Genomic DNA, 15662 nt, shown 5'->3' on the forward strand with positions numbered 1-15662 from the left:
TTCCAAATTAACTGGTTTCAGTTGGGGAAGCTTAACTGGACAATTAACCCTTCGATCTGACTGCAATTTGATTCTTGCACATAAACATTTCGTCGACCACAACAGTCCAGCTCCTTCCCGGTGGGGTTGGATTTCTAGTCCAGCTGCATCTTGAATGCGAACATCTGCTCCTAGCTAGCCATCCAGTAACAGCTTCTACTACTTACAGCACAAATACTGTGGAGGCAGTCTTGTGGAATGTGCCAGAAGCAGGGGATCTATGAAGACGTTAATGACAGTCCAGTCCAAACATTCAGATAGATTTTTGTCAAAGATGTTTTGAGGCTCAAGGGATTCTTGAGGGACTGATTTCTTGTGATATCCCGTCTTTGGAGACTTGCTTTGCAGTCATCGTAGATCATCTCCTTTGTGTGTCCCCATTTTACCATCAGTAAACACCTCATCATTTTTCAGGCTGGGTCCTGGCCTGCCTAAAGTTCTATTCACATGGGACTAATATTACCTGGGGACATCCAGTGATTTGTAATAATTATGGAGATCATTTGTGATTTTATCCAATATGTGAATCTGCCATTTCTGTAATCTCTAATTTAACAATTCCAGCACAAATTACCTATCGGATTTTTCAAAGGTCCCCTGATATTACTAATCCTGTGTGAATCAAACTTGTAATTTCAGATGTAATTTGGTTAAGGCGTGCAATTTCTTTTTCTTCTTCTTCTAGACGGATAATTTCTCTCTTTCTTCTGCCATGAAAAATGGAGGCAATAGTGGTTTTGAATTAATTTCCCAAGTTTTGCGTCACTAAATCATGAAGTGACGGCTTATAAAATGTTGACCTTTTACAACTGTATCCGGGGCACCAGTGATTTTCAGTGAAATTCATTATCCCAGGCGAATGTGTTTCACGAAACATTGGGGGGGTAATTCATTAATTACATGAGGTCCTCACATAATGTTTGTCCTGAGCGAGTAGGGCTTTAAGAACACCTGTGGATACCTACATCTTGCCTCTCTCATTTTATTGGTCAGAAGAACTTATTAGATGGATGATGAAGTGAGAGTGTGCCTGTCTGCCTTCTCCATCCATCTCACCAGGAGTGAGGGTTGCTTTGCCCTCTGTGAGCGGATTGCTGCTAAATTTAAGATTTCCTGAGCAGGCCGCTGGAGGTGTTTGGCTCCTCACGCCAGATGTTCAACAGATGGGGTTCACTAATATCACCCCAGGGTGCGCAGGTTTCCACTCTTGCTTTCTAGCTCTCTCTCTCTCTGCCTTGGTCACTTCCTCATTTTTCCTCTTTCCCTTTCCCCATCTCAGACAGTCATGCATTACCTTCTGCTCCTTGTTCCTCTTTATAAATTTCTTTCAGTGCTGTTGTGTATTTATCAGCCCCTCTTTCTAACTTCCCCCCCTCTTTCTTCCCCCTCCCCTCTGTTTTGAGACCTTTCCTGAAACGCTGGTAAAGGAATAAGGGTGAGGGAGTGAAAGAGAGATTTTCACTGCCGGATTGGGTGAGGCCCTCCCCCATTCCTCATTGGTAGACAAGCACCCGTGTTCCACCTGAAACCCCTTTGGATTTACACTGCGAACTGCAGCCATCTTTCTTCTGTTAATCACCTCGGGGCTGGGCGCTCTGGCTCGCCACGTCCCCAGGCCGATGGATGACCCGCGGGGGAAATCGAATGGAAACCAGCCAAGCCTGACGCTCCAGAAGTACTTTCTAGGTGCCACACTGAGAGAAAAGAATAGGGAAGGAAAGTAGTTGTACGTGTACCAGTGCCTCGAAAATCAGCTTTGCTGTTGATGCTATGAATGGTGCAATTTTGAAGCTTTTGAAGGACACATTTTTGGGGTGGTTTTGGTAGAAAGCGCAGTATTAACATATACGTATAACAGATCTGTACTCTTGCTACAAATATTTCTCTAAGATGGACCTTGCTCTCTGTGGATCGCCATGCACTTGTGATGTGTGTTTGAATCTGACCCTTGAACTTCTGTTGTATTTTATTTCCTATCTTTCCTATCTTCAATAGCACATATATTACAGCCAGAGGTTTTGCCAATACTTAAAAAAAAAATCGAATACCCTCAAAACCATCCAAGGAACGAAGCGTAAGATTTATACAGTGATGATGGCACTTCGGAATCATTTGAAGTGCACAACAAAACAAACATTTGGCCTGTTTTTGGCTGCTATTATATTTCTCCCTGCTATCTGAATGCTGTTGCTGCCACCACATGTTCAGGGCCTAATGATGTCAACAGACTAGTGCCTGCCTCATGAGGCCAGCATTGATATGCACAGGTAATGTCCTTTGTTGAAGTGAGCGGTTCTCCATCTCCCGCACAAAATGAATGCATTTGCTTTCAGTCCAACAACTTCTACCTCTCTAGTGCCCATGGTAATGAACATTGTTTGGACGAGAAATTATCCGTTGGAGCCGTTTGTGTTTGCTTCTACAACAGGCATTAGCATTCATGTGAAGAAAATGTATTCCTGTTGTGGCTATCTGGGTACTTAGTCATCTTTTCAACAATAAGAGAGAAAGAATGAGTGCTTCTAACGGTCTATTAACTCGTGATTTTTGCTGTGATCTAAAAGGAAGGGCGAATATGAATACGTCGCTGAGAGCCTCCGCCAGGTTCTATCGCTAAATAGGTTTTTAAAAAATAAAGGTTGAAGGAGGTGTAATTATTTTTTTATTTTTTTTGCGGGGATCAGGAAATCAGTGATGTTTTAGCTTGCACAAAACCAGACCAATCCAGTTGTTATGGCCTTGTTTTCACTATGGCTAATTGTACTGCAATTGCGGTACAAAAGTTCAAGGTTCAAGTTTATTTTTATTATTTTATTATTTATTTTTCCCCAAAGTGCTTTGCAGCAACGTTAAACACAAGACAGAAGACACAAAAAAACTCTCTTGGGCCTGCAACCATTAAATACTTAATAAGGTGCTGCATGCAAGATTCAAAAGATTATCCAAGGCCAGGGAAACTGTCATTAAGCATCGACCCAAAATGAACATCATCATCATATGTATTAGCACAATAATAATGAGAAGAAACAAAGCAAATTTTTCCACGTATTGCACCATTTGCATTGTCAATATCAGAAAATGGCAGACCAGACCATTACAAAGTGCAAATAATTTGGATGGAAAGCTTATTAATAAAATGGAGCTAATATCACGATTCATTTTTCTGCCCCACCATACGTATTGTCACATTTTTGTATCGCGATATATTGAATTTTCGATATATCATCCCATCCCTAATACCAACAAATAAGAAAAACTGTGAAAAACAATTCTAAGCTATGTAAAAAAAAATGGTTGTCAGGGTCTTATTACCCTGAAACTTGTCTGTTCCTGAGATGTTGGTGGCCAAAAGTCAAATTTCACTTTTTTGTCTGCCACAATATTTCCAGTTGGCTACAATTACACCACCAGAACCTTTAATAATACACTTTGAAGGGAGTCACACATTTAGCCGCCGGAAAACCCTGTCGGACCAATCACAACTTCATCAACAATAGCAGCGTGACTCATTTAATCAGCATGAGGGAGGCTTGCTATAGATGTGCTACAGGTTTACTGCATGCTCACTGAACTGCTGCTGCATTTTTACAACTTGCTGAGAGAAACTGCTTGGGGGAAAGTCACGTTTTGCTCTCTGTTCAGCTGCAGAGTGGTAGAAGGAACGATCTGGTAGCTAGTTGGTCGAGAGACATTAAAATATTGTGGTGCCATATACTAAGAAATACTTGTCTGCAGCGCTAATGCACGTTTGACAGTACAGTACAGTATAATAATATAATATTATATGTTACATTATACAGTATAAGTACTGTATAATAGCTGTTACGGCTGTATAATAGTTGTCACCATTGTATAGTTGCGAGTATGTCGATTCTCATACTGATATGGCAATCATCAGCATTTAAAATTAACAGGAGTGGTGAGAGCTCCCAGCTCTGGGGTGTGGAAATATATTTTTATCCTATTTCCACACCAAAAGTAGAGCATGAACTCACAACTGACGAGTTGTAAGTGAGCTCAAGTGAGTCATAATTTGATCTTGTAGTTGTAATTATTATTATTGAGAGTAAAGATGAAGCAAAAAATGACCAGATATTTATTTAGAAGCCAAAATCTAAAAGCAAAATCCCATCAGGGAGCATTCAATGTTCCTTCTAACATGGTACCTTGGTGACCTACATGTAATAATTTATCACATTGACTGACCAAATAATATCTTGTCAGTCTCTTTGTCCCCAAACATTTAGCTGATTTATGAGTGGGTTTGGAAGTTTTGGTGCTAAATTATATTACATGCAGGGACTTTGCCATGATTTTGGGGTTTAGAGAGCTGAAGTCCCTGAGGCACAGCACTCCAACTGTTAAATGCAACATCAGTGTATGAATATATATATGTATGTATACATACTGTATATACAGTATATATACTGCCCGTCAAAAGTTTGATGACACCACATTTTTCTTTATTTTCACTATTTTCCACATTTTAGAATAACAGTAAAGACATGAAAACTATGAAATAACACAAATGGAATTATGCAGTGACCAAAAAAGTGTTAAACAAATCCAAACTATCTTATATTTTAGATTATTTAAAGTAGCCGCCCTTTGCCTTGATGGAAAGGCAAAGGCTTTGCAAAGAAATTCATACATAGGATCAACTTCACTATTTATATTTGTCTAAGAAATACATTTCAAGCATTTAAGCAGAAGCCTTTAGATCAAAATGGCCAAATTTAAGATAATGAAAAACATAGTACATTCAATGAGGCTTTTTGTCCCCCCTCCAAAATCTTCCCCCATCATCACCATCATTGCTTTGTTGTTTTTCCCTCTCCTCTACCTCTCCAACCCTTTTATTCGTCTGTCTCATAGCGCTGTGTTATTTGCTCTCCCATCATGCCTGCAGGCCTTTCTGGGGTTTGGCCAATGAAAAGGCTCTCAGGCGGTGTCACTCCAAAGATCGCCACTGTGACATGATGTTGACAGGCGCCGGGCAAGCCGACCAAAAGTAAAATCTAATTACCATTAAACTAGGGAGACACGCTTTAGCCAGCAACGGCACTCCCAGGCCCATTAGCCAAAATTAGCGGACTGCGGATACACACACACACACACACACACGCACACGCACACAGGCACATCCTCGCTCGCAGCCCCTTCACACATTTCACTGTCCTTGCCACAAGCCCTTTTTCACACTCCCCCCCCCCCCCACACACACACACACATTGTTTCAACTTTCGGGAAGTGCAAATCGAAATCTTTGGTGCAGGGCATATGTGTGTGTGTGTGTGTGGTCTCATCTAGATGGGGTTTTCTTACATCTGTCTTTTTGGTAATGCTGACTGAGTCATGCATTGAATGCGATGTCCCCGCTGCAAGTGATACACATTTTGTCCATTATAATATGTGTTGTGCTTTGATCCCACCTTGTTTTGAGCTATAGGTGGGTGAGGATGATGCATTACATGTTCCTAGTGAGGAGACAGACACAGAATAAAGGCAGGGACATTTGCACTCTAGCACACACATGCACACACACACACACACACACACACACACACACACACACACACACACACACACAGAGGCGTTTTGGGTTGCAGGCAAAGTGTTTTAGGCTGCACTGCAGATGGCTGGTAACACAATATCATCATGTTTCCTCTTGCCAGTTGTGCTGGCAGCCAAGTGATAAAACAAGACTTTGAACTTTGCAGCAGTGAGACCAAACCATGGCTTTATCACCTAGGGATGTCACTGCACAGCAGCACACGGCTCCATAGAGAACACAGCATGCAAAAAGGTTTTTATAAACACGGTGTTTCCCATACTTATTATAAAGAAACACAGTCTCTCTCTTAATATTTTATGTGTGATATATTGCGAGCTCCATAATCATCAGCGACACATCAGCAGATTGGAGTTTTAGTTATACAAAAACATTTCTGTGAGGCAGAGCTGCTCTGGAGGCAAAAAAAATAATCTCATTGGTTGAGTTTAAACCTCAGCGGGTAGAGCCAAAGACACAGAAGTTAGCTAAAGCCTAGGCCACACTAGATGATTTTTAACGGCCATTCTAAGCCCTATTGGAATCTGGGCTAGTTGGGGTTGGGGGAGAGGGGGCACTCGGTCGACGCAGATTATCCTGTAGTGTCAGCCAATGGGAGTCTCGATACAGGGGGAATAATTAACCAGAAGTCACGTTTAATAACAACACCCACTCATGATAGTTTATATGAGCAAGATTCCTAACTCAGCTGTTGATAAGATTGCTATACAATTTCCTTTGGAGGAATAAATCTCATATAATAAAGGTATTAAATGGCAACGCGCCTGAATCAATCCACGCAAGTATGCAAATACAAATGAAGTCAAAGAAATCTCATACAAAATTCTTCATCAATATTATCATTGTAATTACTGTATGTCACTTCAGAATACATTTATAATGTAAATGTAATCTGTAGCTTCTGTTCCATGAAGCAAGAAACTGTTACAGTTAGTCACTGACTTTCCAAGTTTAAACTAGCAAGACAATTAGCTGTAGGTAAGCTGCTTAGCTAACCTACAGACCTTGAAAAAAATCATGAATGCAATGGTCACAAATGAATGAAATATAGTCATTGCCATATATATATATATATATATATATATATATATATATATATATATATATATATACATATATACATACATACATATATATATATATATATATATATATATATATATATATATATGTATATATATTTACATTTTACATTTTACTATAATTACCAAATGTCACCACTTACATGACTTTAAGGCTAATTAACTGTAGGATAATGATATACTGAACAATATTAGCTATTTGGCCTCAATGACTGCTACAACATCTCAGTTCTCAGTAACAGTAGTTCTTTGACTGCACATTTTGAGGTTTCACTCACCCAGTGAGATCATGAGCAGGTCTGTCTCTGAGAAATGTTTCTTGAACTAAAACTATGGCTCCATACATGCTATGGATGTGACATGTCTCAGTGACTATGATGTTAAAATGCAGACCATCAGCTTTTAAAAACATACTTTAAAACCAAAGTAAAAAGAGTATTGAGCAAAACCACTAAACTATGTTGCTGTCCAAAGGTCTATGTAGCTCAGGGCATGCCATCATTTTTTTATATAGGCTTTACACCATTCACTTCAATGATGGCCCTAAAAAATATGACATCCTGTACAAGAATTAACTATTTGAGCCCAAGACCCAGATTAAAATGCCCACGATTAAAATGACACAAAATGTTCATTGGTAGTGTAAAATTTTTAAACGTTGTGCAAATTTGTCTGAATGCAATTGGTTGTTTATAGCATGGTTGAGTGAAATGTATTATGGGAGAATGTGGAAAAGTATTTTTTTTATTGTGTATGGACATTGTGTACTGTAAAGTGTAATCTAAATTGGTGTTAGGGGTGTGTTCAAGGAGAGCCAGGACCCAGATGCAGAATCGAACAAAAACAGTTTATTTTCAAAAGTTAACAGAAAATCACCTTGCGGGACAAAACTAAGGCAGAGTACAAAAACCAAAATCCCGAGGTAACAAAGTAACAAAGTAACAAACAGAAAATCGCCTTGACGGGAAAAACGAGACCATGAACAGGCAAAATAACTATAAGTGTCCAGGAGGGAAAAAACTCACTAGAAAACTGGGACTAGAGTATCTACAAGAGATACGCTGAGGAAACACAATGACAGGAGATCTTCACGAGAGCGAGGAGGCATGAGACACGAGCATGTGCTGGAATCATCTGGCACTGGGGAGAATTTGGAGCAGGCTTAAGAAGCTGGGCTGATTGCGGGATGAGAGACAGGTGTGCCTTGTGAGCCTCACTCCCGTGGAGATCGGCCCCGCCCCTCTGCATGTACCTGCTGAGGGAGAGGGAGAAAGGAAAAGGATTAGGTGGGCGGGCAAAACACAAAGAGCCAGATCATGACAATTGGGTTGATTTGGGACATTTTTGGCTGGATTTTTCATGAAAGTTTTGAATTCCTCGTCAGCCCACTGGGAAATGCCATTTCTTTACCAAACCTGAGGACGGCAACAAACCATTCGTTAAGAAGATCATATGGGACTATACTGTAGCAGTGGCGGTCACTGCTACAGCTTCTATTAGCGTACAAAAACCGTAACACACTTGAAAACCTGAAGATTGTACATGCAGCACCTTGACTCAGAGATTGTTGTCACCACTGTGCACGACATGGAAAAGACTCAAAATGGAATGGGGCAGGGGGGGGGGGTCTAATCAGCCATCATAGTTTTGGTTGCTGTGGCTACAGAGAGTTATTATCCCCCCCACCCCCCCCCCACCCGAACCCCTCCAGCCAGCAGAGAAAGTCATTGTTGCAAAAGGTGCAGAGTGATAATTGTCAGGAATAATAACAGTGAAATAAATGGCTTCAATGCGCTCCCCGAGACCCATTTCTTAACTGCGGAGACACAGTGTCTAGAATGTTCCTGTCGCTGCTTCAATCTGTTTCACTTATCCACCCAGTTGTCACCAGAATAGACACAAGTCACAGCAGTGCAACAAGAAATGGCTAGCATATACCTTTCACTTAGGTGCAAGTACAGAATCTATAGTATTGCAATAACATTGGGGAGTGGGGCATTAGGAGTGTCTTGAAACTCCAGTTCGCAGTACGGGCCAGAAAGTGAGGTTTGAAAGCCAGAAGTCTCAGCACCTGGCCAAGTAATTGTTGAGTCATTGGTATTGATCAACAACCCTATCAGCCCCCAACAGATTTATTATGGTCATTTTGTTCAATAGGACAATACTAATCGTACTAATTGCACCTTTAAGGCATGAGTGTGCAGAAAGATGGCTCTCACGTCCTTGTGTCCGAGTTTGCATTCACCAAATCACTGTGAAGAGTTTGATGGCATTCAGAGATGTGTGTGTTTACATGGGCTATTGATCTAATGCTAATCTCTGAGGTCGATTTCATATTACTGTAAGGAAAAAAAAAATCCAAAAGAAAAAAGAATACCGCTGAGCTTCAATATTATTCTGCTATTTCATTCCCATGTCCAAGGACAATTCAGTTCAATTCAGTTCCCTTTCTCTCCCTTTTTCACTGTATCATCATCTTAAAACTCTAGAGAAATACCTTTTTGAGTAGAGATTTTGAACACACTTCCCCTGTTTAAGGCACTTCACATCAGCCCATATTTGAAGCAAGTATAACACTGTGTCTTGGACCTGTTTTACCTTTTTAGGCAGCCATGCAACAAGCCAAGTTGGTTTTCCTTTGCATCTTATTTACAGGATTAAGGTCTTGGATTTTGCCCACATGTTGTGCAGTTTATATACATGAGCTACAGGAGACATTCCAAGGCCCAGATTTTTGGCGTTGATAGACACACTGCCTTTCTGCTGTTGCTGGGATGATACGCTTTTTTTTTTTTTTCCTGATCCTGAGCTACCCCGGTGTAAGCCATCTGGAGCTGAAGACACGCTTATCAATCGAAACAGACAAATGTCATCTTTAAGCTGCTTGTGTGAGCGCGATTGTGTCTTAATCTTTGCTTATTATTACTATCTCTGTTCAAATGCTCATCCATTCTGATGATTGTGGGCTTGAAAAGGCGTTGGAAGTGGGACAGAATGGGCCAACTCCTCATCTTTGGAGTTTATTTGGAGTTGCATTTGTAGGTGCCTTCGCGCACGCTTGCATGTGGTTTTTGTGCTCACGTGTGTGTCCATGAAATCAGCTTTTTGATCATTACCGGGGTGGATTTTAGCTCTTATCGTAGACGGGAGTCGGACTTTGCGGTGAATCAAAGGCGTGGCGTCCTCCACACTCCAGAGTCCAGACTCCCAACACAGCCGGGGAGTGAGCCTCGCGCCTTATCAGGTTGACCCAACCTCAGCCTGCCGCAGCCAGCTGCCTGAGCCGCCTGGTGCTATGGAAGCCTTTGGAGGTACTTTGAAAAGGCCCTCTCTGATGTGGGGGCTGAAGCTAGTCTGAGCTGTTGATGATGGAGCGGAGTGGCGGCTGCTGATACTCGCTTTCCCTCGCCTAAAAGAGGCTCACCTCAGAGAGAGAGGGGGAGAGCTATATCTACACTTCACATGCAAAAAATCCCACCCTTATACAATGCAACACACCATATTTTGGAGTTGACTATATTTTTCTCCTCTCCCCACATTGTTGCAACCCATTTAATATAAGGCAAAATGACCACAAAAGAGTCTGGTGTTGCTCTAGTCAACGGCTTGTTCTCACTCTGAGAAATAATCGAGCCAATCAGCGCCTTTGCGGGCAGGACTAAAGTTTGAACCGTTCGTGCAACGGCTTTTCATTGGCGTTTTGGCAGAATAATATTTGGTGAAATCACCTCCTTAACCAACATACTGTCTTTGCAAAGACGATATTCTTGTCAAAAACGACCGACATTCTTGGTAAAGTTGGTAAATACGCCCAGCATCAGAGTCACTGAAAATAAGGTGTATCGAAATGGCCATTCAGTTTGAATATCAGGCTAGGCTATATGGACTTTATCACACTCGGCTCAGCTATGCCCTAATGTTGTGTACCAAGACGCACATCATACAAACATTTAGCATTTCACAGATTCTGCACTGAAAAACATGAACGGATCTAAAACGTCTAAAGAGGGATACAGGTTCACATTTTAAGGTAATATATTTGGAACCACTATAGCTAGCTACCAGAATCTAGCTTTGGTAGCCAGTAGCTAGTAAGCTAGTAACTTCCCCGCTAAATTCAAGAAGTTGTTGTAGTTGTTCCAGAGACTGCTAGCTAACTGTTAGGTCTGTCTGAAGTCCTCACGTGTGTGTTGAAGTAATACTAGTTTTATGCCAATCTTCCATAGAGATTCCCACCCCAAGTATTCAAAATGGCCGCCTTGTAAATAAGGTCAATTAGCTGAATATTGACAGATGGGTTTCTTCCCCGTTCTAGCACTCTCTTACTTGAGCACAGTACCGGCAGAGTCTCTCCTTTGTTTAGTTTGCCCTTGATAAAAGCATGAATTAAATGATACAGCAGGCAGGAAAAAAAAAAGATCTTTCACCATCCTCATGTCACATTTGCACCATTTCCCTTTGACTCGAGATAAAAAAGAAAAAAAAGCGAGCGTCTTGTTTAAACAAAAGATGACATTCAGCGGTAAGTGACGGGACGGAGGGAGCGAGCACAAAGAGGCTAAAGATAATGGATGTGAATTGGATTAAATGGGCTGGGTGGAGAACATTAGCAGTTAGGTCAGAGCCGCTATTGTAGTGTGAGTCACTCCCCCCCCACTTCTAATCTCTCTAATTAGGCCTTATTGGCGTTAGCCAACACTCCCCCCCCCCCCCCCCCCCCCCCCCACACACACACACACACACACACACACCTCCTTCCCCCCCAACCCAACCCATTTGTCCCATATTCAAGGAGGATGGAGGGGCAATGGTGAGTGAGAATGGGTAGCAGGAGGGCAGACAAAAGTATCTGTGTGTGTGTGTGTGTGTGTGTGTGTGTGTGTGTGTGTGTGTGTGTGTGTAAATCGATCTCCCCACATAGGTTAAACATCCCTACAGCATCAGGGATGTTTAATGCCATGCACACTATACACTGTGTTTGTATCATTTTCACACAAAATGCACAAATTAGAAGAAAAAACATTTTTTTTCTGTCTTTCTATACTTTCTATCTACTTCCCCCCTGAACTCGATGGAAAAATGAATATGGCAAGATTCATAATCCAGACTGTTACCAGATAAATGCAAGGGAAGATCTTGTATAAACTGGGTTTCATCAATAGGCTTACTATTCCTGCCATTTTGCTTATTTCTTTATCATATAATTTGTGATGTTACATCATGCCCCAAATATATTATTTATGGAATGAATGAAAAAAATGAGCAAACAGACCAATTTGTGGGGCTTTTAGTGTAAGTATGGCAGAGGAGACAGTCAGGGATTCTACAAAATCAGGTGAAGAGCGGCAAGCGGAAGCGCAGAGGGAATTGGAAAGCAAAGCGTCATGGTGTTTGCAGTTGATACCGCGTTCGAGGACGAGACTGTGGTTAGGTTGACAGGCCCGGTGATGTCACCGCTGTCAGCCATGTTGGGAATGCTAATGCAACGGCTTCTGATCCCATGTGAACCGAGCAAGCGGTATTATTATGCAACCGGCAAGCTGCGAGTCTGAACTCCTCCTTACAGAGCAGGGGAGACGGACAGAGAGAGATAGATGGATAAAGAGCGAGGCAGACAAGAGTTGCTTGTGTGTGTGTGTGTGTGTGTGTGTGTGTTCGTTTGTGTTGCGCACGTCTTTCAGTGATAGTGAATGGTAAGCGCAAAGAGAATGAATTTGTCCTCTTTGCATAAACGTAGCACACGTACACCAATGCCTCTTCACAAAGACATGAATATTTGTACACGTTTGGATACGTTTTTATATATATTCCATATATATTGCAGTTACTGCTTCAGGTACTGTGCATATTGCTGCATCATTATCAAAGAAACCCATGGAACCAGTGTGGCAACATGCATATCTGGACCAGGAATCTGACCCGCTGTGCAATGTATGACAATATGTTTTCATTTCTTCCAATAGGAGATAATGGTGGCATGGGACAGAGTGAGGGATGGAGTTTGAGCATGTAGTATGGGTGAAATGGGATTTGGGGCCAGTGCCAGCTGATGATAACCCAGCCCAAATGGATTGGTAATGGCTATTCATACGGGTGGCAAGCCGCTCGGCTGGTTTGACACTAATATGAATGCAGATTGAAATGTGGCCGAGGGACTTTGGCTCAAGGTAATAGCATGAAGGAGCGTGTTTGTGTGTGTGTCTGTGCGCGTGTATGTAAATGTGTGCTCATTCTTGTAAGTGCGTGCACACATTAGGGGTTCGACCGATGTGGCTTTTCAAAGGCTGATACTGATCCTCGTATTTTTGTCTTGAAGCTGCTGATAGTTGATATTTTTAGCGGATGTTGATTTTTATGCCAAAAAATACAAGGATTCGGTGTCTCCCCCACAATTATCTTCTTGTCAACGTGGAAAAGCTTCAGCATTTAGACCATCATGGGACACTAAAACTCTCCACTGAAACCCAGACTAATGAAATACTTTTAGGGTGAGCAGCTCTTTAAGGCAGGGTGACCCACCCCAACTCCGAGGCCCATTACTGCCTTTAATTGAAAAATCAATTTACAAAAAACAATTAAATGAATAAATATAATGTGCAAAGAAAACCAAATTGCATTGCATGTTTTCCAGCCTGTTTTTCTGTAGCTGTGGTCAGGAGGAACCTCAATCATATTGACTGGTTGACACTCATGCATCCTCTTGCTGTGTGTAACCAAGCACATTTTCCAACCCATAAGCACTCCCTACGCCACACATACAGCGCAGCGCTCTTCCATTTGTTAACATCCCCGAATCTGTTTTCCATAGTCACTCCGGTAGTGGGAAGCGGCGAGAAGGGCGGCGAACAGCTTGAACCGGCCCGAGGAAAACAGAAAATGCAACACTTCCACGGACGTAGCTCCTCGAAATCTGGTTCATGCCTCCTTTCCCTCCCCTCCCTCCAGTACCATGAGAGTGGCTCACTGGCTTCCAGAACATATTGATCCCAAAATAACATCAAAGAGGCTGGCTGACTGACTTAAGATGTGCTGGGAGGGGAAGGCTAGGGGTGGAGGAAGAGGAGGAGGAGGAGGACAGGGAAACCATATCCAGCTAGAGGGAGTATTGTACCTGGCTGCCAAAAGGAGCGAGACTGTTGGAGGCAGCTGGCAGCGAGGAGCCGTAGCTCGGGTTTTCGGTTGGTCTTTTGATCCGACTGCGTAGAGATTTGAGGCGTTTGAGTTTTGGACAGTCAGGAGTATTGGCTTTGAATGGTTGCCAAAAAGTGGAAGTCTTCTTTCTTTCGTTTTTTTTTTTTTTTTGACCGTTCAGCAGTATCAAGTGTTAGATGTTGGCCCAATTGATTAGTTATTCATGATCATATCTGCGCCGATCCCTCTCTTTCACACTGCGTTCTGTCTGCCCACAGTGGAATCCAATATTCCCTGCAGCTTGTTGGATTTGTGGGACAAATTCTCTTGTTTTGCTCTCAGTGGATCAAGCCGGCTTTGGATGCAGCACAGACTCTTGGCAAATCAGGCCTGATTGTTTGGGACTGCTGATTATCTGGATATGACGGGACGAAATGAATGTTAATAATAATAACACTAATAACATCTTAACACTAATCTTTACATTTTTGTACTTGTCTTGTTTCACGTGTACATATGTGCTCTTTTTATGTTTACGATTTACGATTTTCGTGTTTTTTTTAATGTAAAATTCTGCGCTGTTTTCAGTCCACCTTACTGCAAGCATGAATTAATAAAGTCAAGTCAATTCAATTCAGTATTAGCGCTATATAACCAGTGGAAATCAGCGTCACTATTTAAATTAGATTAGATTAGATGATTGATGATCCCCATGGGGAAATAAGCACACAAATAGAATATAGATTAAGCAATAAACGAGGTGGTGCATTTAAGCACAAATTGGTGCCAAGAAAAATAGAAAAATAGACAGAAAAAAAGCAGGAGCTGCTGCACCTGGCATTACACAGATATGGCACCATTGGAAGAGAGTTTTGCTGCACTGTAGGTGACAGTCGTGTGGAATCAAATCACCAACCTCACCTGCTAATGCTAATGCTGTCCGACAGGGGCTTATGTATAACTTTATTATCCCCACAAATTACTGACGGGGGTGTATCATTCCTGTCAGATTCCAGAATATGTCTATCCATAAAGTACATTTCAGGTTTGCCTGGAAACTATTACTCCCACTCATTCCGTAATAATCACAAATAACATCGATCCGCATGGGATTGAAATCACGGAATCACTCCCGGCATCTGGACTACAAGAGCCGCATCACCGGTGGCGGGTTAGAGAGGTTTCACTCTTTAGATTAGATCAGATGAAACTTTAATTATCCCCGTGGGGAAATGAGGTCGTCGCAGCAGCAAAAGTAATAGGATTCAGCAGGGGAAAAGACAAATTGAATATAAAATTAGCAGTAAAAAGAGGAGATAGTGCATTTAAACACAGTTTGGTGCCAAGAGAATTAGACAGATAGAGGAAAAGTGCGGAGAAGAGAGAGCAGGAGTTTGCTGCATCTGGCTTTACGAAGATATGGAGCCACTTGAAGCAGAGTTTTGCCTGAGGCGGAAGGATTTGCTCCAGAAAGTCTGGTCACTTTACTGCAAGTGCTACTTCACATTTTGACTTTATATGTTTAACCATTTACAGCGCAGGTGTTTCAATGGTGTGATCGTGTCATGCTGAAAAATTGAACTTCAGTGTATTTTGAGGATTCTAAACGTGTTAAAAGTAAAGCTGTGCAGTGTTTAGTGTATGCTGCCATATTGACGTGATGTCAGATAACTGCATCTTGTTTCCTACTCGCAATTCTGACTTGAAGGGCCGTTCAATTGCATTTTTCCTGAAGGGAAGTCAGAATTTCTCACTTTCCAACATCTCTGGAATGCAGCATTAGATCCTAACTCCTCTTTCTATACATGCACACACACACACACACACACACACGCACA

General features: G+C 41.9%; 1 protein-coding gene across 1 annotated transcript in view; it reads left to right on the forward strand.

Annotated features, from left to right (window-relative positions):
• Positions 1-15662, forward strand: part of LOC139923744 (receptor-type tyrosine-protein phosphatase gamma) — a 316355-nt gene that overhangs the window by 10097 nt on the left and 290596 nt on the right. Inside the window, exon 2 of the mRNA XM_071914574.2 lies at positions 15126-15158. Within this exon, the coding sequence (XP_071770675.2) occupies positions 15126-15158 (33 nt within the window). The remainder of the gene's footprint in view (positions 1-15125; positions 15159-15662) is intronic.

This window comes from Centroberyx gerrardi, chromosome 5 (assembly GCF_048128805.1).
Source record: "Centroberyx gerrardi isolate f3 chromosome 5, fCenGer3.hap1.cur.20231027, whole genome shotgun sequence".
Classification (NCBI taxonomy): domain Eukaryota; kingdom Metazoa; phylum Chordata; class Actinopteri; order Beryciformes; family Berycidae; genus Centroberyx; species Centroberyx gerrardi.